Source organism: Propithecus coquereli, unplaced genomic scaffold, assembly GCF_000956105.1.
Source record: "Propithecus coquereli isolate 6110/MARCELLA unplaced genomic scaffold, Pcoq_1.0 Scaffold456, whole genome shotgun sequence".
NCBI classification, from domain to species: domain Eukaryota; kingdom Metazoa; phylum Chordata; class Mammalia; order Primates; family Indriidae; genus Propithecus; species Propithecus coquereli.
The window spans coordinates 896229-920055 of record NW_012150352.1 but is presented as its reverse complement, the minus strand read 5'-3'; the positions used below and the strand labels follow the sequence as shown (position 1 = coordinate 920055).

Below are 23827 nucleotides of genomic sequence, written 5' to 3'. Positions count from 1 at the left end.
GGACATTAGCAGTCACTCCGCACACCTCCCATCCCCCACCTCTGGTACCCACCAGTCTACCCTAAGGGTTTGCCTCCATGAGATTTCTGTCTCTGTAGGTTTCCCTATTCTGAACATTTCATACAAATGCAACCAGACAACATGCAGTGTTTTATGTCTGGCTTCTTTCATTTGGCACAGTGTCTTCTAAGTTTATCCACGTTATAGCACGTATCGGCACTTCATTTCTTCCTCGTGGCTGAGCGGTATTCCATCATATGGATGGACTGTGTTTACCCATCCCCCGCCCCCCCCCCCACCGTCGACGGGCCTTTGGGTTGTCTGCACACTTCGGCGACCGTGAACAGTGCTGCCAGGAGCCAGGACTGCGTAGCGCTTCCTGCTGGCATGGGGAACAGGGCTTGGTAGCTGTTCCCATAAAGGCAGAAATTGACCAGCCTCTTCACTAAACTGTCCCCTTGACAAGTCTAGTCCCCTCCTAGACTCCAGTGCTCCCAAATCATTGCTTAGGACAGTTCTTCTTAGTTCAGTTCTCTTCCAGTGGAGGGATGGGGTCCTGAGCTTCCTGCTCTGCTGTCTTCCTGGTTGTCACTCTCAAACCCTTTGGTTTTGAGCCACAGGCTGCAAAGTAAAAGGTTTACTGTAAGATGTGAGGTGAGGGAGTCAGTGTGACCCTCCCACATGCATACAACAGGCCTGAGAATACCCGAGGGCTGTCCTGGGTGGCTGTGGTGCTGGAGCCAGGATGGGCCCCCATAGGCCACTGCATGACAAGGGCCTCTGTGTCTGTGAGTTTTGCCTTGGCCTTGCTGCGACCTTTCCAGGTATATTTTGGCTTAGATTCTGCTCTTTTGTTTCCTGAGCCAGAACAGGGATGGAGAGGTCTGAGCCCTCATTTGGTGTTTGTCATGAATGTGAGAGGACAGGTGATATGGTGGTAAGCCAGTGAGCTGGCTGTCACATACGCAGTCATTTCACCAAAAGTGTGTGGAGGGCTTTTCCATCCTCAGCGTAGTGAGAGCGGCACAGCTGCCGCTGACGTGAGTGCATCAGAGGGCAGATCCCAGGGCAGGGGCAAATAAGATCACCAGGCTTATCTAGAAAATGGGCTGTCACAGCATTCGCTCTTGGTGGGGCGGGTCAGGGTCAGGGTGAGCTCCTCCCACTTTCTGAAGCATGCTGCCAGCATCCACGGACCTGTGTGCGCCTGCCTCAGTAGTGCTGCTCCTCCCACACACGGGGCCTGGGTGCAGGCTGAGGAATAGGGACCTGGGGTCCAATTCTGCTGCCCAGGTGCAGATGCTCTGGGGAGGACTGCGGCCCAGGCCAGCTTCAAGTGCCCACCAGAGGAGAGGACACATCAAAGTGGTGTCTTCGCGGAGAGCAGGAGCAGAGCCATTGGGAAGCCTTGGCCTCAGACCTGCTGCAGAGGGTCCAGACGATCTAGATCAGGTCCCTGGGTGCTGGGTGAGGGCCAGGTGTGGTCCAGGGTGACTCAGGGGCCAGAATAGGGTCTGGGGGATACATCTCTAATCCACAGTCACCAGCCTAGAGCCTTGGGCCAAACTTCCCACATCAATTCCCACACCAATTTCTTCCTTCATTCACTGAATACACATCAAGGTGGCAGTGTGACTGGAACACAGCCATCAAAGTCACCAGCTACAGTGTAAGAAGAGGAGAGGCAGTTGCAGCCGCTTAGGTACCCAAGCCAGCCCTGGGGGTCAGGGAGGGTCTGCCAGTGGAGGCGCCCACCAGGCTGACCCTGAGGAGGAACAGGAACGAGCACACAGGGCTGCAGGGAGGGATGGGTGCAGGAGAGCAGCATGCATACGGCCTGGGGCTCAGAGCAGGGGTTGGCAGAATGACCAGCATGGGGAGAGAGGTCAGGGGGCGGGGGGTGTGGGCAGTGGCCACCAGGAGGAGGGAAGGAAAGACTCTGGTGGCTGTAGCCAGCTGCCAAGGCTGGCCCCTCTCCAGCTCAGCAAAGTTTCTGAGCTGCAGAAGCAACCCCTGAGTTCCCACTTCTGAGCCTCGACTCACCTACCCCTTTCGTCTCCCATTTTTTTCTCATCAATTCCGGCAGGAGGAAGAGGGGCAGAAAAGCCATGGCCCCATCAGGAAGCCTCTCTCAATCCAGAGTGGTGGTGATGGTGTTTCCAGGGGCACCTGGCAATGTCTGCAGATGTTTTTTGGTTGTCACAACTGTGTGTGTTTGTGTGCTATTGGCATCTGGTGGGTGGAGGCCGGAGATGCTGACGTACGTTCTGCAATGCACAGATCAGCAGCCACCACAAAGAATTAAATGTCACCTCAAATGTCATCACCCCTGAACTGGTCAGGGTGTCCAAGGCACCTGGGGCTTTTCCACCAAGATGCATGGAGCAGGGGGTGGGGGGGAGAGACCAAGTGGGTGAGGTAGGGGAGGCTACCACCAGCATGTCATGAGGAGTAGAGAGGGAGGAGGGGTGAGAGGCAGAAGGGTGCACTCTGGCAGGCTGTCAGGGTGGGCTCCTCTAAGGAGGTGACATCTGCAACGGGCATCAGAGGCAGAGGTGCAGAGTGCAAAGGCCCTCAGGAGGAGAGGGAGCACCACGGGAGGGGGCAAAGCAGGTGGCTTTGCTCTGTGCTCCCTTGGAGGCACTGAAGGCAGGGCCTGCGGGGAAGGCCGAGTGGCCCCGGAGACCTGCAGTGGAGAGGTAGGGAAGGGAACCACGGGGGTGCCAAGGGGAGCTTCGGGGTCGCGCTTGCCCAGCGGGTGTGAGGACAGGAGAGGAACAGCCTTGGGCAAGCCCCTAAGAGGCGGGAGGGAGGGAGAGGACGACTTCCCAAACGCCCCTTTAAACGAAAGAAGAGGGACCACCTTCTTGAGCTGGATTCTCAGTCGATCTGGCCTCAGCTGTGAGTCCACGCAGCTCCACGACAAGGCAGGAACCCAGATGTGCGATGGCGTTGACCGGCGGGCTCCGGACCCACCTGAACAGCTTGGCGACCTGGGAAACACCTGGTCTCGGACCCGCTCCCAAGGGGGAGGGGTCTCCTGTAGGGAAGGCGGGGCTCCGGGCAGACAGTCGAGGGGACAGGGTCTCCGTGGGTGGGGGGTGGGGTGTGGCCGCCGGCTGCAAAAGCCCGTCTCCCGCGCGGCACCACCGGGGGACGGGGCCTGCCTCGGACGCACTGTTGGCCGCAGCGCGTGGGCGGGGCCTCCCGGAGAGAGGGCGCGGGTCGAGGGGCGGGGCCTCCCGGAGAGAGGGCGCGGGTCCTGGCGTGGGGTGCGGCCACCAGGGCGGGGCGGGGCCTCCAGAAGCGAGGGTGCGGATTCTAGCGAGGAATAGCGCCTCCTGCTTGAGGAGAGGGCGCGGCTCGGAGCGCGGGGCGGGGCCTCCGGGGGGGCGGGGCCAGCGCTGCGTACTTAAGCGGCCGCGGCGGGCGCCGCCTCCCCGCCATGGCTCTGAAGCGCTTCTGGTCCGCGCTGCGCCCCGGCCTGCCCCGCCTCGCCGGGTTGTCCACGGCGCCGGCGGCCCGCAAGCAGCCCGGCGCGGGCTCTGGAGCGGTGCCGGGACGCGGGGCGACCGAGACCGTGCGGCCGCCGGTGCCCGCCGTGGACTTCGGCAACACACAGGAGGCGTACCGCAGCCGGCGCAGCTGGGAGCTGGCGCGCAGCCTGCTGGTGCTGCGCCTGTGCGCCTCGCCCGCGCTGCTGGCGCGCCACGAGCAGGTGCGCGGTGGGCAGGGGCGGGGCGGGCGCGCGGGGTCCTGCGGGTCTCGGGAGCCATCGTGGACTTTGCAGGTGTAAAACCCGGGCCTCCCGAGCATCGCCTGCTGCGAGGGAGCCAGGAAGGGAGGTGTTTCCTGTGCCCCTCTCGGACCTCGGGAATTTTCTTACTTGTGGATACTAGCAAGTAGAAACAACGAAACAAAGACCATTTTAAGTTTTAAGATATAGACCACTTGCAGGAGTACAGAGTTATCACCTGGGATTTATAATTGAGTATCCTTCATGTTGCTCCATGTTGTCTGGGATATTGAAGGGCCCATGGCCCAGTACCCCAGAGTTCCACAGACTGGGACCCAGCCACCCCTCAGGCACCGCCACTCTGAACAGTGTAGGGGAAAGACGGGAAGACGCTCAAAGTCCAACCTTAAACTTACACATGGTAACTTTAAAATGTGTGAGGGCTTTGGGGGAGTGACAAGCAGAACATCTTAGCCACAGTCTGGCGGTATTAGAGAGACAGTTATTTCAAGGTGACCCTGGGAAGACTTTGCGGGAGTCAAGTTGTTGCCACTGGGGATCTAGTACTTTCGATTTCTTGGGTGAGACTGTGCTGAGATCACCAGACTGGCCCCTTGGGCCCCCCTGGGGAGTCAGGAGGCATCACAGGGGTGGAGAGGAATCACCAAGACACACAGCTTAGATGAGGCCTCTTGGGTGGGAGGTGGGGAGAGGTCCACACAGTCAGAGTCCGGTGGCTGTGAGGAGTTGGGCCGAATCCCAGGGGGGATTCACTGTCACTTTGGAGCCTGGGACTTACGGTGGCAGGAGTGGGGAGGACGGTGGAAGAAGAAGGGCTGGAAGAAGAATGGAGGTCTCTGGGAGGCCATCTCTGTGTTTGTGCAGACGTCGATGTCTGAGGTCAAGCCCTGGCTGTGGAGAGCCCAGGCCAAGGGAGCAGGAGGGTGAGAAGGGACATTCCAGGTGAAGGAACCCACGGGGGAAGGGGAGGTGAAGAGGACCCTCTGGAGAGTGCCAGCATCTAGGGAAGAGCAGCAGGCACCAGTGGTGTTGCAATAGGGAGGGTGAGGCAGTGGGGCAGGAATGCCGGGGAGGGAGCGGCCAACCACAGGGTCTCTGTGGGGGACAAGGACAGGTACGCTGGGTGGCTGCTAGGTGAGACGAGAAGCAGTGCAGAAGCCTTGCCCACCCTGTGGCTGGCTGGGAGGGAGAGAGGCCTAGAAACCGGCTAGGCCAAACTCTAGGCACAGCACTGAACTTTCTTCCACAGATTCAAAACCAGCTGTTGCACTGAGTACCCAGCAGAGCTGGGGCGTGGGGTTTGGTGCCCAGCCTGCTGAGGGGAATGGGCCCCAGCACCGTAGTGCTAACCGTGGGAGGGATGTGTTGGCTCCATTATGGGGTGCCTGCCTGGGCAAGTGCCAGGACTCAGGGATGGGAATGTGGGTACCTGGAAGAGGCAGGGCATCTGGAGACAACTTTTCCCAGGCTCTCGATGGGTCCAGTCTGTGTCCTGGGGAGGCCCTCTAGAGTCTGTGCTGTTGTCATTGCTGGTGGTGCCACTGGTGTCAGTGGCCTCAGCTCCTGGTGCTGGAAGCACCAGAAGCTGAGGCCAGGCTCTGAGCATGTGAGCTGCTCATCAGAACCCGGTCCTGTGGGTGGCCTCATCCTCTGGCCTGCGGCAAAAATTCCTCCTGTTTAGACAGGGTCTGTTGGGCTGTCAAACCTGCCCCGAGGAGCCTCCAGCTGAGGAGCATCCAGCTTCAAGAGCCGAGGTTTGAGCTGCTTCCTTCGACAGGGACATTTAGGGACTCTGTTGGATCTTGCACTTGCCTGAAAGCAGGCCTTTTTAAGGAGGGTTCAGGAAAGTCCAGGTTTCCGGGACAGCAGTGCTGTGCTTGGGTGTGAGCCATGGCAGAAGAGGGGACAGGACAAAGGGTGCAGTGGCTGCCTGAGGGGCAGGGAGGGGAGAGGACTGGCTCCATAGTCAGTTGTATCTCTACATATGTGTGAGTCTTTCAAAGTGAAAACAAGTGCATGTGTTACTGGTGCAAGTTCCTGAATCCTTGCAGGGTTCCTCACCTGGAGAAGAGGTGGGGGGCTGCTCTGGTCTCAGTAGAGCCATACCAGGACATATGTGACACCAGGATGGTTTTACACTTTGCTCTGGAGTTGGCTTTAAAATTGCCAGCCTGTCCCGTGTGCTTGCACAGCCTGTGCCGGGTGCTTCCGGGCACGGCCCAGCCACGTCCCACCTGCCCCCGTCTTTTGGAATCAAGCATTCCTGGAGCCAGTGCAGTCCTGCATCCCCTTCACTCAGTGCTGGCTGTGGCAGAGGCTAGCAGTTAGTAACACAGAGACCGCCTGGCCCTGCAAGGGAAGTCTGCCGGCCCCTGCAGCAGACAGTCACCCGCCCTCTGTCATGGTGTGTTTCTGAGGGCTCCCTCAGAGCTGATGTAGACGAGGCCAGGGGTTCTTTTGCAGAGCTGAATGATGGTTTTCAGGTCCCCAATTCTGCTCCGCCTGCCACTTGGGTGATCTTTGATGTGTCCAAGACCCATCCTTTTCTCCCAGCTGGCCCCGGGTGCTGCCCGGCGGGGACAGAGGCTGGCTCAGTGAGACGTGGAGGCCTGCCTGAATCTCAGATGTTGGCATGTTCATTTTCCGGTTTCTGATCCTCTTTATAAAAGAACAAAATGCAGTGAAGTCAGATACTGGGCAGAGGCTGCAGGAAGGTGGGGATGATTGCCTTGGACACCCTGGTCCCTGGGGCTGCCCGGTGCCACGCACAGCAGTGGCTGGGAGGCATCTCTGCAGGCTCCAGTGTGCGGTTCAGGAAAAGCTGGTGGCTGCATCTGCCTGTGGGCCGCGTAGAGTCGCTGGGGGCTTATTTGCGGATGAAGGTGTTCAACTTGCTGATGCTTTTGCTTAGACTAGAGCTTGTTCCTGAAACTCCGGTCCCAAGAGATGCTCTCCGTGAAAGTAGTTCTGGTATCCATCGGGTTTGAGAAACTCCAGACTCTTCCTGTCTTGGAGCCAAGTAGGCGGGGGCAGTGGACGTGGTGTTTCCGCACGGGGGGCGGGGGGTGCGTTCTGAGCATCACACTCAGCCCTCCTGGCCCCCCAGCCTCCTGCTGTCACTGTTCCTGGCTGCCCCCCTGCCCCACCCTCAGCTCACCCAGTTCAGCATGTCACCTCCTTGCCTTGTGGGCCCCCCTACTGGGTTAGCAAACTCCCTACCCTGCCCCGCCCCACCACCGTTCTGAGTCATGTGAAGGTGCTCCCCTTCGGGGTGCCTCCTGCCAGGATGTGTGCTCCTGGTTGGTTTCCTCTAGCTGTTGCCAGTCACTAGTACTGTCCCTGGCATGCAGCCACTGGGGACGTTTGAATAAATGATGGGGTGAGACTGGGGGAGAGAGCTGAGTGGTTCCTGGGCAGTGTCTTCCGCAGGGGCATGTCTGCAGTTGGGGCCAGTCAGCCTGGACAACCTGCCCCACCCCCGCTGGCCCTTGGGTGGGCAGTCGTCTCCCAGGCCCCCGTAGACGGTCCCTGGGCTCACTGTCCCTATTGGCAGGGCGTGCCACACTCCGGCTGAGGTCACACTCAGTCTGAGTTTTGCATGCGTTCGTTGCTCAGCTGGCCTCGTGCCAGGCACACTGTTTTAGGGACATAGAAAAAGAGTGAACCAAATATTGAAAAATCTGGGAACTCGAATTCTAGAGAGTCTCATCAGATCAGCCTCCTTCCCAGTGGAACTGCTAAGGTGTGGTTATAGAGAATGTTTGGAAAATGCCCAGTGCTGTCCCTTGGGGGCGCCAGCTGTTCTCCTCTTTACCCACCAAGTGGTGGTCAGGCAGCCCTGTGTGCAGCGGGGGTGACCGAGAGTGGGCGCTGTAGGGGTGGCGTCCAGGCGGGAACAGCATGCTCATGATGGCAGGGAGGGGGTCGCCCTGCCCTGGTCAAACTGCTGTGTGTGCAGAAGCAAGCTGCTTTGGGTGGTCTTCACTGTAAAGTCGACGTCATGAGCTGAGTCTGTCCCAAGAGGCCGTATCAAGGCCCTGTGGTTGGAATGAAGTGTCAGGGTAGGGGTAGGCTGGGGTGTCCTGCAGGGAAGGGGAGGCTGGGCACCCCCAGACAGCCACTTCCCATTGCCTTTCAGCTGCTCCACTTCACCAGGAAACTTCTGGGGCACAGGCTGTTTGACAAGCTCATGAAGATGACCTTCTATGGGCAGTTTGTGGCCGGCGAGGACCAGGAGTCCATCCGGCCCTTGCTCCAGCACAACGAGGCCTTCGGTGTTGGCTCCATCCTAGACTACAGCGTGGAGGAGGACCTGAGCCCCGAGGAGGCCGAGCGCAAGGAGATGGAGTAAGGCCTGCCCAGAGGCTGCACAGGCGTGCTGTTGGTGACCCCAAGTGGCCCTGGGCTTTTGGGGGCCTACGGGGCCATGCCTGGTCCCCTTGCTGACGGTCCACCTGGTTTCTGCCTGGATTTCTTGTGTTGTCATTGTGCCGATGGCAGCTCTGGGCTGTCAGGTGTGTAGGAGGCCTGAGGAGGGTCGAGGGTCTGGGGCAAACTGTGGCCCCTGGCCCTGTCTAGTTCACTGCTCGGTCTTGTACGGTTTGCAGGCTAAGAATGGTTTCTACATTTTCAAATGGTTGAAAGAAATCAAAACAAGAGTACTATTTTGTGGCACATGAAAATTATGTGAAATTCAAATTGCTCTCACCCTCTGGGAGCAGAGTTGAGTAGTTGGGCAGAGAAGCTGTTGCCCAAGGCTGAGAACATGTGCTAGCTGGCCGCCCGCACAAATGTGTGCCAACCTCCTGTAAGAGGCTGCTCTGGCTCCCTGCTCCAGCCCCTTCCTGTCTTCTGGAAGGATTCCTGACCAGTGGGCGGGTCCCACCGCCCCAGACTGCCAAGCCCCAGCCTGCCCTGGGATAGTTTTCTTGTCTGCAGGTGGGTGTGGAGCCTTCCAGGCCTGGCCTCTGCCTGGGTGTCCGTGGAGAAGGGAATTACAGCCAGGAGTGGCATGGCCAGGCCACTCTCGTGGTCACTGACTGGCTGTGGGGCCCCTTCCCTGGGCAATGAGTGTAGGGGACAGTTGGGTACCTCCCTGATCCCTCCTCCTGTGCAGCAAGACAGATGACAGGGTGATGTTGCCCTCTGCTTCCAGTAGTGGTGGCTGGCTCATGAAAGGTCCAGGGGAGACCAGCCCTTTCTTTGAGAAATGCCTGTGCTGGCACTTGTCCCCCTCCAAGCTGGGCCCTCACTGGGATTTGGGGCCCTGATGTCCTGGCAGCAGCTGGGCCAGATGCGCGTGAGGCTCGAGGAAGGCCTACGGTGGCCCCTGTTATGCCTGGTGTTTACTCTGCTCCTCCCCGGCTTGGCTGGCCTGGGTGGGGAGGGAAAGGCAGTCACATGAGGCCTCCAGTCCTGGGGACAGAATGTCCGTGCTTCTTGCCTGAGCAGGCCAGCTGGGGGAGGACTGGCTTGGGGAGTCCACCCCTGCCTTGTGATTGGCTATTTTGAAGGCGGGGTGCTCCAGCCTGGGACCCTCCTCTGTTCCTAGCAGCCCAAGCTTCTCCGGCACCTGGGTACTTGGCTGCGGCCTTTGCCGAGGCCCCTGTTGAATAAGGAATGGGCTTGCTGGTTTTGCAATGGGGTTTTCCCTCAGGCACCTCTGGTATGAAAAGACTCCTTTCCCCGGGGGTCGGTCCTGCCTGGCTTCCTCCCTGCCCCACAGGAAAGTGTGGAGGTGGGCCAGCCTGTACTGCCCGGGGGTGCCCCTGCCCCCACTGTGCCCTTCGCCTCCCCTGGGCCACCCTGCTGCTGGCAGCTGCAGTCTGCAGGAGCCCTGCTTGGGCTCTGGGATGTGAGTGGCAGTCCCTTCCCATCTGCCTGGGCCACGGGGGCAGAGCGGGCTTGCAAGTGTCAGTCCCACGTCCGCACCACGCAGGACCAGCCATGCAGGCCCTGTGCAGGGAACTGTTTCAGTGTCCTTGGTGAGGTCCAGAGATCCATCTCCCAAACCTACATTTCTGTCACAAGGCCCATAGACCCTACTCTGGGGAGAGAAGCAGAGGCCACAGGGTGTGCCAGGCCTCACCAGGAGCAGCACAGGAAGGACGGCAGTGCTCCTAAGGGAGGCGGAGGCGGCGGAAGGCTGGAGGGTAGGAGGGGAGTGCCTACCTGAAGGAGGGGCGGGGCAGGGATTCCTGGAGGCTTGTGAGAATGCAGAGGCCAGGCCTGGCCCCACACCGGTAGAGGAGCCCCACAGTGGGGAAAGGGCCCAGGGTGTCTCCTGATGACAGTACCGTGAGGGCAGGCCTGGGTGGGGTGGATGGCGGGCATCTGGCTCTGCAAGTCCAGGGCTGGCTGGAGGGGCCTGGGCCCTGGTCCCCAATCTGGTGGCAGCTCGAGGGGATGGGGAGGCAGGGCCTGGGTGAGCTAGGGAAGGTGTGCAGGGGCAGGGTGTGGTCCTTCCCACCTGCCCTTACACCCTACCCCGCCCTGCCCACTTGTTTCAAATAGGTACCAAGCTACAAGTTTCCCAGAGCTCTCTGCCCCGCTGCATTGCATGTGCGAGAGTGCGTGCACATGTGCCCTTCTGCGTACTGTGTTTTGGGTGTCTGATTGAGGCTGTGTGGGTCGGGGGCTGGTGGAGGTGGGGCCCGGCCTTGGGGAGGCATCAGAACGTGGTCCCCACCTTGCTCAGGGCCCCGAGTGTGCCTGTTCACCCTCCCACCTCTGGAACCCTACGGCCACCTGTGGCACATGCCGCAGCTTCCCTGTGACGCCCACACCCTGATACAGCCACATCCTGGGTGTCGGAAGCCAGGTTTCCTGAATATGGAAACAGCTGTCTCAGCTGTGCACAGGGTGCACTCTCTGCCCCCAAGCCCCGTGGTGATGTGACCCCTGACCTGCCTGGGAATAGCCGTCTCCATCTCCTTGTGACCTACCCGCCAGGCCTGGTGGGAACGTGGCCCTGTCCCTGCCGAGTGGTGTCTGCTCTGAGACCTGGCCATCCCTGACCGCTGTGGGCGCTGGGCAGTCAGCTGGGCTCTCTGCTTGCCCCTTTTCTGAAGCGCTGCCTGGTGTCTGCCCAGGAGGTTCCCTGATGGAAATAGTGGTGGCCTCGGGCTGTTTCACATGGCTGAGCATGTGGGAGCAGGAAAGGGAGTGGCTCTGATCCAGAGGGAACTTCTCTTGTCCCCTGGTCCTGGGGTTGGGATTACCTGTCCCCTGGAAGGTGGTTGGCCACTCCACAGGCAGATGACTGTGTCATCTGAACCGTGGGCTGGGAGGTTTCTGGATGGAGCCTTCCCCTCTAGTCTTGCAGGCCCCTGAGGCCCGCATCTGCTGTCCTGGCCATACAGGTTTCTGCCCCGGGCAGTGTCTGAGTGCCTCCTCCCTTAGTGTGGACATTGGGTGTCTCTTGGGGATAGCTTTTGCCTGGTTGTACCTGGGCCTTGGCTCTGTGACTGGTCTTGAGATGTGTAAGCCAGGGGCCTCAGGAAGGCCAGGGAACTCCCCGCCCTGGCGGGGGTTGCATGTGGGGCCTGCCTGCTCCCTCATTACATGGTGATGCTTCACCATCTCCTGCTGTCACGTCTCCTCACCAGGGCTAGGAGGCTGGAGCCATGGCTGCCTGCCAGCTCGCGTCCCCAGGCTGGGCCTTGCGGGTGTGGCAGCACGTGGGAAGCCAGTGCAGGCTGTGCCTGGCTGCCAGGACTGTTGGGTCCTGACCTGGGTGTCTGGCTCAGGGTCCCCACATAAGGGTCCTGGGGTTGCCTGGGAGGCAGCCAGGGAAGGAGGGCTTCCTGGCAGTGGCCCGGTGGCCTAGGGCTTGCTCCGAGAGCTGTGAGGTCAAAAGCTGCAGCCAGGGTCTCCTGGCACTGAGGCCTCCAATGCCAGGTTCGCTCATCGCTGCCCTTCCTGGGGGGTGGGAGCAGAGCTGCAGCCCCAGGGTCTGAGTGAGCTCGCTCCACTCTGTGGTGACTGACTTAGTAAGGCTTTAAATGCAAAGTCACACGATGGACAAAGCTGCTGGAGCAGTCAGGGTTGGAGGAGCCGTCCCTTCATCTGAGCAGGCTTCTCGGCCTTGGCTCTCTCCCAAATGGCACAGCACCCAAACTGAGTACCGGGAAGCCATGGCAGGGACTGGGTGGGGGTGGGAGCTGTGGAGGAGGGATGGGCCATTGGGGACCACCCAGGGGGACTGCCAGGGGCCATCTCCTCTTGAGGTGGGGCAGGCCCCTGGGGTGGGCCTGGGGCATGGTGAGAACCCAGCCAGGGGCTTAAACCCTATGAGATGGTGTGATCTGATTTGCATTTTAAAACAAAGTCTCCGGTTGCTGCTTGGAAAATAGGCCTCAGGGGCAAGAATACAGCAGGGGTTGCCTGGAGGGCTGCAGGACTGAGCTGGCCTTGGTGGGGTGGGGGTGGGGGTGTCATCAGAGAGCTAGGGGCCTCCCGCTGGATGTCGGGAACTTAGGATGCTTGGTGGCCTCCCCTGACTGGCTCTGTGTTCAATCTTTTCCTTGGGAGCAGGAATCCCTACTGCATGCCCTGGGCTGTTTTGAGGACTTACCCAGCGGTAGGGAGGCAGGGGCTCCACCCACAATGGCCCTAGGCTTCCTGGGCGCCATAAACTGTCCCTCCCAGACTCAGGTGGTTCCACCAGGCCTAGGTGGGGCTGGGGCTGCGCCTTGGAGCCAGCCCTCCACCAAGGTCAAGATTAGATTCACAGTGTAGCCTTGATGGGAACTTGCTGTTACCTGCGGCCCAGGTGCTGTGACCCTGACCTTCGCCCCCTTCCTCCTCCCCGCAGGTCCTGTACCTCAGCTGCGGAGAGGGATGGCAGCGGTGAGTGAGAGGCTGAAGTTCAGGAACAGGTGCTGTCCCTGCCATGTACACCCCCTGGTGGCTCAGAAGAGTCTGGGCTCTGGGCTCTGATAACACCTGCAGCGCCTGGTGAAGGACGGTCACTGCTTGTTCGTGGCCCTCTCGGCGGATCAGGCCTCTGATGGAGGCTCTGCCCTCCTGGCTCTGTTTGCCCCAGGAGGAGATTTAGCCAGGGGGCTGGGAGTGCAGAGAGGGGGCAGGCTTGGGGCTGGGGAGCCAGGGCAGGACAGTGCAGGCACCAGGCTGGGCAGGGGCCCGGGACGTCCGAGAGCCTGTCTCTGAGCTCAGGCGTGTGCGCCTTCCCAGGCACGAACAAGAGGGAGAAGCAGTACCAGGCCCACCGTGCCTTTGGAGACCGCAGGGATGGCGTCATCAGTGCCCGCACCTATTTCTACGCCAACGAGGCCAAGTGCGACAGCCACATGGAGACGTTCCTGCGCTGCATCGAGGCCTCAGGTGAGGCCCCCTCTTGGCTGGCAGGGCCTGGGCTGGTGGAGACGCTGATGGGTGAACGCCAGGCTGCGCTGAGCGAGGGGGCTGGGCTCCAGTCACATGCAGCTCGACCCGTCCAGCCCCTTCCTGACTGGCCCGCTGCCTCCAGGGAGGCATCTCCTGCACCCACTCCATCTTTTGCCCTCTCCGCATACTCCTTCTCTGGGTGCCGTGCCAGGATGGAGCTGTAGGAAGTTGGCTGGTGTCTGCTGGCTGAGGTGCCCGAAGCCCCCGGGGTCAAGGTTCCCTTCAGGGAGCTGGTGCTGCATCCTCTAACAGGAAATCCCTCCCTGGCACAGCCTCGGGGGGCCCCTGGAGGGGTAGCGGCTGCCGTAGAGGGTAAGTGAAGCCAAAGGTCACTGAGGCCCAGCATCCCTCATCAGAAACACACCAGACCCCGCACGACCTGTGCTGGCCCTGCGACCCTCCTGTTAGAGGCAGTGAGTCCCACACCATCTGAGCGTTTTAGGCTCCTAACGGGGCTGGAGGGCCCGGGTGGCTGGCACGGCCATCGGAGCATCAGGGTGAGGAGTGTCTCCTGCTCTGCGTCTGTGGGTCTGCCTGTGGTGCTGGTGGCACAGGGGAGGAAACTGAGGCAGGGAGACTTGGGGCCGCTCGTCAGTGGGCAGGTGGCTTCTTCGCCCACTGTCATCCTGTATGCATGTGGTAAACACAACCGGCCCCTCCTACCTGGCGGGGGCCTCAGGGCTGGGTCACCCAGGCTCCTGCCCTCCTCCCACCCTGTGCCTTCCCCACGTGCCTCTCTGGGGCCTTTGCAGCTTTTCCTATGGCTTCTGATAGGCGGAGCCTGTGAGGACGGCTTCTTGGCCATTAAGCTCACTGCGTTGGGGAGACCCCAGTTTCTGGTAAGTGCCAGAACCTTCTACCCGCAGAAGCTGGTGTTTTGCAGGTGCACATGTGGGTGCTGTGGAGGCTGAGCCGGCCTGTGCGGGGGCTGGGGTGGGCAGTGGGTGTGCACCCCAGACGGCACTCAGGCCTGTGTTTGCAGCTGCAGTTCTCAGACGTGCTGACTAAGTGGAGACGCTTCTTTCACGAAATGGCCGTAGAGCAAGGGCAGGCAGGGCTGGCCGCCATGGACACGAAGCTGGAGGTGGCTGCGCTGCAGGTGGGGCAGCCCTCCCCTTCCTGGAGGCTGTGGGGTGGGCACCCTGTGGCTCAGGCAGAGCTCTGCCCAGGGGAGGTGGCTGGGCAGTTGTGCCAGGAGGTTCCTGGAGCTGATGCAGGGCTGGGCATGCGGCTCACTCTGCAGCCGCTGGGGTTGGCTGGGGAGGAGGGGCAGGTCACAGGGACCCTGGACAGGGCTTGAAGCTGAGCAGAGACAGAGGAGGTGCTGGTGGGAGGCACAGGGAGCCTCCTGGCAGGGGGCTTGCATCAGCAGACAGGCAGGAATAGATAGACCTGTCTATGCAGCAGAAGCACAAGCCAGAAGTGGGTTCTGCTCTCGCTAATGGTGTAATGATGTCAGATACACAGCACCATAAGCCAAGGGGGTGGGGACGTGAGTGAACGGGGCTGACCCAGGCCTTCTCACTTCTCAAGGAAAGCATCGCCAAGATGGGCATCGCGTCCAGGGCAGAGATCGAGGGCTGGTTCAGGGCGGAGACCCTGGGCGTGTCCGGGTGAGAGCAGCCCCTGGGCTAAGAAGGGAGTGTCTGCTCCTGTTCAGCCAGGGTTCCAGCGGAGCCCAGCAGCATCTCCTGATCTGGCTCCCTGCCCAGGAGGGTGGGCCTCGTGGGTGACAGTGCCCAAGGAACCACTCCCCCAAGTCGCACAGAGCAGGAGTTGACAGGGAGCCGGGAGTCCCTGGGGCTAGGGTGGGCAGTGTGGACGCCGGGCCAACCCAGACCCCAGAGACGGTTTCTTACAGAATTATGTGGGTCCCAGACCGAGGGTGTCACGCTTGGTCCTCCCCAGCCTCGGGTCCTGGCCTGCCCGCCCCGGCCTCCTGTCCCTCAGAGGCTGTGTCTGCCTCCACCTGCCTGGTCTCTTGCACTGGGCTCAGGGTGGCCACGTTTTTACTGCCATCTAGATGCAGGAATGTTTGTATTTTGGCTTTAATTTTTTAAATGGAGAACGCTATTTACATTTTCTCTGTTTTTTTAAAACTGAACACCAAGGTGGGGTTTGTGGTGGTTGGGTTCGGGGATGCTCTTTTGGGGAACAGCTGGTTTGGGCCTGAGTGCCCTGACCAATCCCAGTTCCCCGGGGTGGAGCTGCTGCTGGCCGCCATGCTGACGTGCCTTTTCCCCCAGCACTGTGGACCTGCTGGACTGGAGTGGCCTCGTCGACAGCAGGACCAAGCTCTCCCAGCACCTGGTGGTCCCCAACACACAGGTAATGCGTCCCCTCACTGACTCAGCTCAGCAGGGCACTGGGCTGAGGAGGGAACGCAGTTCACCACGAGCGTCTCCTCTGGCCTACCCTGGAGACCACTGGCCCCTCAGAGACCCCTGTGATGCACAGAGTGCTTGGTGGGACAGAGACCCACATGGAGCCTTGCACCATGAGGAGACGGTGTCTGGGGACCTTCCCTAAGTCATCTATCCTGCGTGTTGGGTCTCCTCAAACCTCAGAGCTGTGAAATGGCAATAGTCACTTTATTTCCCCCTTATGGTTCTAGGGTTGATAGGGCTTGGCTGGGTGATTTCACGTAGGGTGTTCCGGGCAGCTGTATTCAGAGGGTGGTGGCACTGGGGTCCTCTCTGAAATGCCCTAATTGCGCTTCCGAAGGTCAGTGCTGGCTGCTGGCTTGGGCTTCCTCCAAACGTGGTGGCTGGGTTCCAAGGGCAAGTGTCCCCTGAGATGAGAGGGCTCAGCCTCAAACTTCGAGACACTGACCTGGAGCCTCAGGGTACAGCACGTCCAGCATGGCCCTTCTGCAGGGCCACCAGCTATTGGACACTAGCATGTGTGTGGCTGGAGATAGATGCCATCTGTGCCCAGTGGGGCAAGGCCACCAGGGCTACCTGGGCCCTGCAGGGTGGGTGCCTGTCACCCCTGAGCACCTGGCTTCCTGAAGGCATCTTGCTGGAGGGTGCCTTTGTCCCCCACCACGCATCAGTGGGTGCTGCACGGCTGTCCCTCCTCCCTGCTCTGAGCTGAGCCCTCCTTGTTGGACTGGGCGATGAGCGTTCATTTCCTTAGTGTACTATGGAAGCTGAAGAGGGGCCCTCCCCACAGTGGTAGGGCCTCTTAGGGACCTGGGGAGACCTGGGGTACACATTTTGGGGTTCAGGCCTGGCATGGGCACTGAGCTCCCTCCTGGTGCTGCCAGGCCCTGTGCTGGCTGGCTACCAGGTTCCAGGGCACCAGGTCACCGTGTCCAGCCAGTGCAGGGCAGGGCGCTGACCTTCACGTGCAAACAGTGGGAGTGAGGAGGATTGGCTAGTCGGGGGGCTGGCACTGGGTACCGGCAGGTCCAGGTGGGCCTGGGTGGCGCCGCTGAGAGAGGAGTAGCTGGGGCCTCCCAGCCCTCGCTGTGCCCTCAGACAGGACAACTGGAGCCCCTGCTGTCCCGGTTCACCGAGGAGGAGGAGCTGCAGATGACGAGGATGCTGCAGCGGATGGACATCCTGGCCAGGGTGAGCCAGCCCCTGGGTGAGTGGAGGGCTGGGGCTCGAGGGCCCTGGGACTCACGCAGAGCGAGGGCACCTGCCTCACTTGAGCCACAAACATACCCCTGCACCTGTCAGAGAGCCAGGGAGGTGGGCGTGCGGCTCATGGTAGACGCCGAGCAGACCTACTTCCAGCCGGCCATCGGCCGCCTGACGCTGGAGATGCAGCGCAAGTTCAATGTGGAGAGGCCGCTCGTCTTCGGCACCTACCAGTGCTACCTCAAGGTGGGCCCCCCTGTGGCCTCCTGCATGCGGGGAGGGTGTGCCCTCGTCTAGCTCTGTGCGTCGCTGGCCTCACTCTGAGCACAAGCTGGGGGCTCATGGGATGGGCCGGGGGGGAGTGGGCCGCGCCTGGGGGCGCTGGTGGGATCCTCTGCAGCGGAGTCGGCCCCTGTGGGGCCCCAGTTCCCAGCAGCTCTGCCCTTCTGTGCAGGGGAGGCCGAGGCCGGGGTGACTGTCCCTGTGCAGGAAGGAAGGTCTCCTCTGACCCCAGCTGCCTGCCTCCCTCCTCGGGGCCAAGAGCATGTAGAGAGCGGGAGGAACATGTGACATGCCTGGCACCTGAGCTCTGAAGGCTTCATGTTTGTTTCCTCCGGTTTGATTTGAGTTCAAGATCCCCTAAGAATGTGATGACAGCTCTGGGCCCCTCCCCAGAAGACTCCCCTGGGATTCTCCATGCACTCAGGGAGTCTAGGGGGGCTTTAGCCTGAGGGCCACTGAGCTCCCGGGCGTGAGCAGGTCTGGAGCTCTCGGGGACAAGCCAGGTGCCCAGAGGACACAGGGTGGTTCAGGGGGTCCAGGCAGGTGTCACTGGCAAGCACCCTGTCTCAAGCAGCCCAAGGGTCTGGACCACACAGTGACTGCTGGTGCCTGGGCCACTCCCCCACAGGGCCTCCCCCCAGAGCTGTCTCCCCAACAGGCTGTGCCCCACACAGGGCCTCCCCCACAGGGCTGTCCCCCATACAGGGCTGTCCCCAGGCCACACAGGAGGCTGCAGATGTTCCCACTGTCGTCCCTCTTTGAGGACAGAAGTCAGAGGCCAAAACTTACCCACACCTGCTCTAGGGCCCCTGAGCTGCACCTCCCCAAGACAGCTGCTGCCGGGGCCCAGGTGTCCCGAGCTGACTACACCTGGGAGCACATGGCTCCAAGAAGGCCCCATCTGGCTGTTGCCCTGGCTCAGCCAAGCTCCCTGTGAATTTTGGCCCTGGCCCCATAGGACGCCTATGACAATGTGACTCTGGATGTGGAGCTGGCTCGCCGTGAGGGCTGGTGTTTCGGGGCCAAGCTGGTGCGAGGGGCGTACATGGCCCAGGAGCGCGCCCGAGCTGCGGAGATCGGCTACGAAGACCCCATCAACCCCACGTACGAAGCCACCAACGCCATGTACCACAGGTGCGCAGCCTCCTGCCTCAGGCTCCCAGGGCGGGGCGGGCACGAGGGATGGGGCTGAGGGAGGGCCTCGGGACGCCACCGCTGCCCTGACCTGCCCAGGCCAGAAACCCCAGCAGGAGGCTGAGACCTGAGCAGGAGCTATGTATGTCCTGAGGCCAGGACTCATAGCTCCTCTGCTTCTGTGTTACTTTTTCCACATTAAGGTTTTTCTTTTTTAAATTTAGAAAAGCCTACTGAACAAAACAAAACTGGCCACATTCCCCCGGCTCCTGCTCACACTTAAATGAGAGATGTGTATGGGTGCCCGGCCCTCCCTGCACTGTGGCTTGGCCTGTTTCCTTTTTAATCCACATGGCCGGATCGTCAGCTATTCTGCACCTGCTTTTATTGCTCTAGTTATCTGGGTGATCTGAGCTTTTCTGTCTCAGAGGTGTGTGTGCATGTTGCAAAATCAGGGACCCCTGGTGCCTCCTCGCTGGCTCCAGCTCCCTCCCCGTGGCCCGCCCAGCACATCCGTGCTGCACCGTGTGTGCCTGCGCCATCGTTGCACACTGTCCTTTGCCTGGTGCGTTTTTCATTTAACGCTCTATCTGGACCCTCCTGTGTCAGCATGCAGAGCGTGGGACATCCAGGGCTCTGTGCCTGGCGTCTGTGATCTTTGGTTTTCAGCCTGGTTATTTTAAGAGGGACTCCCCGAGCATCCTGTTCCCCTCTGTTACACATATGCTGTCTGGGGTTCTCTGTGTCTGAGGACACAGCTCTGGTGCATTCCTGGAAGTGCAGCTGCCCAGTCAGAGGGAATGTCCATCCAGCCTATGAGTGTCCTTGATGCTCGAGGGCAGTACCGTTCGGTCTCCCTGGGGCACAGGGATGCTGCCCCACCAGGCCTCCGGGGACCTGCTTCCCTTTATTTCCTCGTGGGGCCAGGGGCGCACTGCACGGTCCCTTCCCAGAAGTGAAGCTGCCCGTGTCAGGAGGTGCAGGCCCCTGTGGTCACAGCATGTTTGATGCAGGAATGTTGTAGCCCAGCTCGTTCCTCTTCCTGAGCTGTCCTCTCCCAGCCGATGCTTGCTTGTTCCTGGTGGTGGTTCTTTCTTTTTCATGAGGGGCTGAGGAGGGGTGGATGCTGCTCTTGTCCCTCCTGATGCTGTGGGCAGCCTTGGTGGGAGCCAGCTCACTGTGCGGTCCTGGGTCTGCCTGAGGCCTCCTGCCCCGTGGTGGGCTGGCAGTGAGAGGCACAGGCAGCAAGGTGCCAGGGGCCGGGCTCATGTGGTGCTCCCCCCAGGTGCCTGGACTACGTGCTGGAGGAGCTGAAGCACAGTGCCAAGGCCGTGGTGATGGTGGCTTCCCACAACGAGGACAGTGTGCGCTTCACTCTGTGCAGGTAGGATGCCCCGACCATGCTGGCAGGGTCTCCGGCTAGGAGAAGTTGGCAGTGGCCCAGGGTGGGCAGTGTCTGGGGGAAGGTCCATGGAACGAGTTGGTGTGGTGGCCTCAGTGCCCCGCAGGCCCTAGGCCCAGCTGGAGTGCTTGACGCTACTCCACTGCGGGAACAGGATGACTGTTTGCAGTTACTTTGCTTTTTTTTTTTTGAGACAGAGTCTCACGCTGTTGCCTGGGCTAGAGTGCAGTGGCGTCAGCTTAGCTCACAGCAACCTCAAACTCCTGGGCTCAAGCGATCCTCCTGCCTCAGCCTCCCCAGTAGCTGGGACTATAGGCGTGCGCCACCATGCCCGGCTAATTTTAGTAGAGATGGGTTCTTTTTGCTCAGGCTGGTCTCAAACTCCTGACTTCAAGCGATCCTCCTGCCTCAGCCTCCTGAAGTGCTAGGACTGAAGGCAAGAGCCACTGCACCTGGCCAGTTACTTTGGTTTTTAAAATGAGCACCTTAGTAAAGTTTCAGATTCCAAAAATAAATTTCATTGGGAGATTCAAATAGCTTATCGCAACCTACAAACACAGAACCTCACAGTCCTGTGGTGAGGCCTCGAAGGCACTGCCTCATTTATAAACGGCTTCCCTTAAGGTTCTCAACTACAACCGCGGTTTAACATAGCCTGTTTTCCCTTTACGTGTTTGTCCCGCGGAGCACAGCTTTGGTGGAATTCTAACAAGTCAAATGCAAAAATTGGGTCAAGTCAGTTCCTAGATATTCCGGTGCTGTCCCCACTGTCTCTTATCTCACACCCTAACTCCCGCCAGGCCTGCGCTGGGGTCCTGTTCCCCACTCCCCCAGACTCTGCCTTCCTGGGTTTTGGGCCCCAAGGAGCTTGCAGGGCCCGGGCAGTGGCCTTGCTGGCCCTCGCCTTCCAGGAGCCCCGCTGGGGGCCCTGTGCTATGGGGGCAGCCGCAGGCCCAAGGCTCGTGGGGCACTTCTGGGTGCTGCTCAGGGAGCCGCCTGATGGTGCCAAATCATTCAGTGACGTCCATGCTCGTTCTTTGTTCATGACATGGCTGCTTTTCTACACTCTGGAGTCGCCGTGCACCCCCTTTTATGCCCTGATCCTCCGCTAGACATGGCAGGTAGATGTATGGGTGACAGGACAGGCCTGGTGGCGCAGGTCCCGCGGCTGGGAGTGGGGAAGGAGGCCTCCACTCAGCTTTCAGTGAAGAACTCACAGACTCTCGTTGGCCACATGCACTTCAGGTTGGAATCACAAGGCTAGTGGACTCGGACTCTGAGTAGACACATCACAGTCCAGCTCTTGAAGGGACAGCCTGTCCTTAGCAGGGCTTCCTTTTTCTTCCAAATATCACCCTCCATCCCCTACCTGTCTACCATCTTGCTGCGGCTGTGCCTCCTGCCCTGCACGCAGCTTCCCCCTCTCTCGAGTGGCAGCTGGGCTCTCCCTTTCCTCGTAGCCTCTAGGGCCCTGTGCTGGACTCCACCAATACTGAGAAGGCTCGGCACCTGCAGGTCTGTGCCCCTGCTCTTGGTGGCTGGGGAGCCCTGGGCAGCTGGGGCCACCTCCCCTGGGAAAGTGGTTCTGGGTCCCCGACAGTGGTGGCTGCTCTGTCCTCTGTCTGGCCCAGGCCGCCACACCACACATTCAGGCACCTCAGTCAAACAGCCTGGGTTGGCTCTGGCTGAGTAACAAGCCAGCCCCAAACTTAAAGGCTTGAACAGCAGTGTGCTCTGAGGGTCAGAGGGTGCTTCTGTTGGCCTTGCCTGGGTCCCTCCTGCGCCTCTGGACTGCATCCTATGTCTAGTGCCCCACAGGCCAGCCCAGGCTTGGTAATGTGGTGGTCTCAGGCTTCTAGAAGACCTGGAGAGGCCAAGCTCTGCTGGAGTCATGTTTCCTACCTTCTTGTTGGCCAGAGGCAGTCAGGAGGCCAAGCCCAGATGCCAGGTGCAGAGCGCCTCTGCCCTGTGCTGGGAGAAGCTGTAGTCACATGGCAGAGGCTGTGGATACCTGCAGGGGAGGGGAGGCAGGACAGGGACAGCCTGGCTCTCTTGGCGTTCACATTCCAGTGCCGGAGAAAGACAAACTCAAGACCAGGGCGATGTGGCAGAGACAGGTACCTGCTTTGGATCAGGCAGCCCTGACACTGGATGGGGGATGGAGAGAACGAGTCTGTGACTGACCCTCCTGCAGAGTCCTGCCGGGGCCAGGGGGGCCCTGAGGCTGATGAGAACAGGGGAGGCAGGGCCCCGAGGGAGGGACAGGAAGCACAGGCTTTGCCAGGTAGGTGAGGACCAGGCTGAACACGCTCTAGGTGGGGCCCCACGGTGCTGGTGCAGACGTGCCAAGTCTGGGAGCCTGGGTATTGGAAGCTGGAGGTGAAGATGTGTGAATCGTAAACATGAGGACGTTTCAAACTCTGGGAGCTTTTGTAAGATCCTACAAAGGGAGGTGTGAAGACAGACAGAGTTGGGGGCCCCCACCCCAACATCTGAGCCACAGTAATATGATGTGAGCCACATCTGTAATTTTAAATTTAGTAGTTATGATAAAAGAAAAATATGAAATTAATTTCAATAATACATTTTAATTAACCCCAAATATACAAAACAGTAATCACTTTAATTCACAGCACATCTCACTTCAGAGTGGCCACCTTCCAAGGACTCAGGGCCACTGTTGGCTGCCCTGTGGACACAGCAGCTGTGGATATGGGGCAGAGGAGCAGCCGGCAAAGGGAGGACGGGTGGGGGCATGCAGGAGACTGGTCACCAGGCAGAGTCCCGGAGGGGCTGGAGAAGGGCCTAGGAGCTGCTGAACTTCCAAAGAGGGAGGTAGGGGAGGGCAGGCGGGGAAGGGGGTGCTTTGCTAGAAGTGGGCTGAGGCCTCCCCAGGGAGAGCCCAGTGGAGCCCTGCTGGGAAGAGGCCTGGTTGGGGCAGGGCAGAGCCCATACCGCATACCTACTCCACAGGGGATGAAGGCCCAAGTGTGCAGATGGGGGGCTGCGGAGTGGCAGGAGGGGCTTCGCGCTAAGACAGGGGCCTTGTACTCCTGTACCAGGGGATAGTTTCCTGGGGCCAACCCCTCACCTGCCCAGCTTCCCTTTCTCACAGGATGGAGGAGCTGGGCCTGCACCCTGCTGACCGCCAGGTGTACTTTGGACAGCTGCTGGGCATGTGCGACCACATCAGCTTCCCGTTGGGTGAGCCGGGCTCTCCCTGGGGCAGGGGGGTTTCGGGGGTTGGGAGGGTTGGGGGTGGTCGTGGTGGGGCCAGGACTCAGCTGCTCTGCCTCATGTGCAGGACAGGCGGGCTTCCCCGTGTACAAGTATGTGCCCTATGGCCCCGTGATGGAGGTGCTGCCCTACTTGTCTCGCCGCGCCCTGGAGAACAGCAGCCTCATGAAGGGCGCCCAGCGGGAGCGGCAGCTGCTGTGGCAGGAGCTCAAGCGGCGGCTCCGCACCGGGAGCCTCTTCCACCGCCCAGCCTAGTGCCCACTGCCGCGCCACTACCCTTGGCCTCCATGCACCCCGGCTGTGGACTCCCAAGGCCCTCATGCCCAGCAGGGACTTGGGAGTGGGGTCTGGGTGGCCCCTAGGCTGTCACCATAGCTGCAGCCCAATCCCAGCCTTGGAGATTACCTATTTACACCCAAGACTTTGAGACCTGTGGGAGGTGGGGCCCCGCCCAGGATGTGGGCACTCAGCGTGGGCTGAGTCTGATACCCATCTGAGCCACTGTGAACTGTTGGGACCTCCCCACCTCCCCATGTGTGCAGCCTATGCCCTTGGACCTGGAGGATGGCCTTCTGCCAGGGGCCAGCCCACACTGCGATCCCCCTGGGTGGCCAGTGGCTAGGCAGGGGAGGCCCACCTGGTCAATAAACCACTGTCCCTACAGCTGAGGGCCCCGACTCTCCTGCAGCGCCCTTGCACTGGGTCAGCTCTGGGCAGCAAGGAAGGAGTGCCTTGGATGGGGCCTGAGAAGTCTCCTCCGAGACTCTGGCGCCATCTGTCCCGAGGCCAGGTCCAGTGCAGACCTGGCCACCTGGAGTGCTTGACACCCCCAGCTCCATAACCCAGGGCCCAGCAAGGCCTTTGGGCTCAGGCCAGTGCAGACAGGACATGTGCGGATGTGGGGCTGAGCTCCCAGGGCAGAGCCAGCACGCCTCCAGCAGGCTTCCCCCTCAGACCCTTCCTGCCACGCTGGGCCCTTCACCCCAGCGACCCACTTGGGGCTGCTGCCACTCTGACAGG

The 23827-nt window shown here is 60.5% G+C and overlaps 1 protein-coding gene across 4 annotated transcripts; it reads left to right on the top strand.

The window, feature by feature from the left end:
* The first annotated feature begins 3412 nt into the window (after positions 1–3412).
* LOC105818856 (proline dehydrogenase 1, mitochondrial) lies at positions 3413–23607 on the top strand. Of its 4 annotated transcripts, XM_012654983.1 has the most exons (15): positions 3452–3718; positions 7896–8104; positions 12573–12607; positions 12953–13102; positions 13522–13578; positions 13940–14004; positions 14148–14264; positions 14699–14778; positions 15412–15493; positions 16648–16740; positions 16852–16998; positions 17993–18168; positions 19454–19552; positions 22686–22774; positions 22880–23605. In XM_012654983.1, exons 2-15 carry the CDS (start codon positions 7947–7949, stop codon positions 23167–23169), a joined length of 1638 nt encoding a protein of 545 aa, XP_012510437.1. In that variant the 5' UTR covers positions 3452–3718; positions 7896–7946; the 3' UTR covers positions 23170–23605. The 4 variants fall into 4 exon arrangements, with proteins under 4 accessions (XP_012510436.1, XP_012510434.1, XP_012510435.1 ...); XM_012654982.1 differs by lacking the exon at positions 13522–13578 and having other exon boundaries at positions 3413–3718; positions 22875–23134; XM_012654980.1 differs by lacking the exon at positions 13522–13578 and having other exon boundaries at positions 3446–3718; positions 22880–23607.
* The last annotated feature ends 220 nt before the right edge of the window (positions 23608–23827 follow it).

Excerpts from the sequence above, each read along its gene's own strand:
- LOC105818856 (XM_012654980.1), top strand. The coding sequence starts at position 3,446 with ATGGCTCTGAAGCGCTTCTGGTCCGCGCTGCGCCCCGGCCTGCCCCGC. Across the intron at positions 8,105-12,572 it reads GCCGAGCGCAAGGAGATGGA|GTCCTGTACCTCAGCTGCGG; the intron begins GTAAGGCCTGCC and ends TCCTCCCCGCAG. Across the intron at positions 13,103-13,939 it reads GCGCTGCATCGAGGCCTCAG|GCGGAGCCTGTGAGGACGGC; the intron begins GTGAGGCCCCCT and ends GGCTTCTGATAG.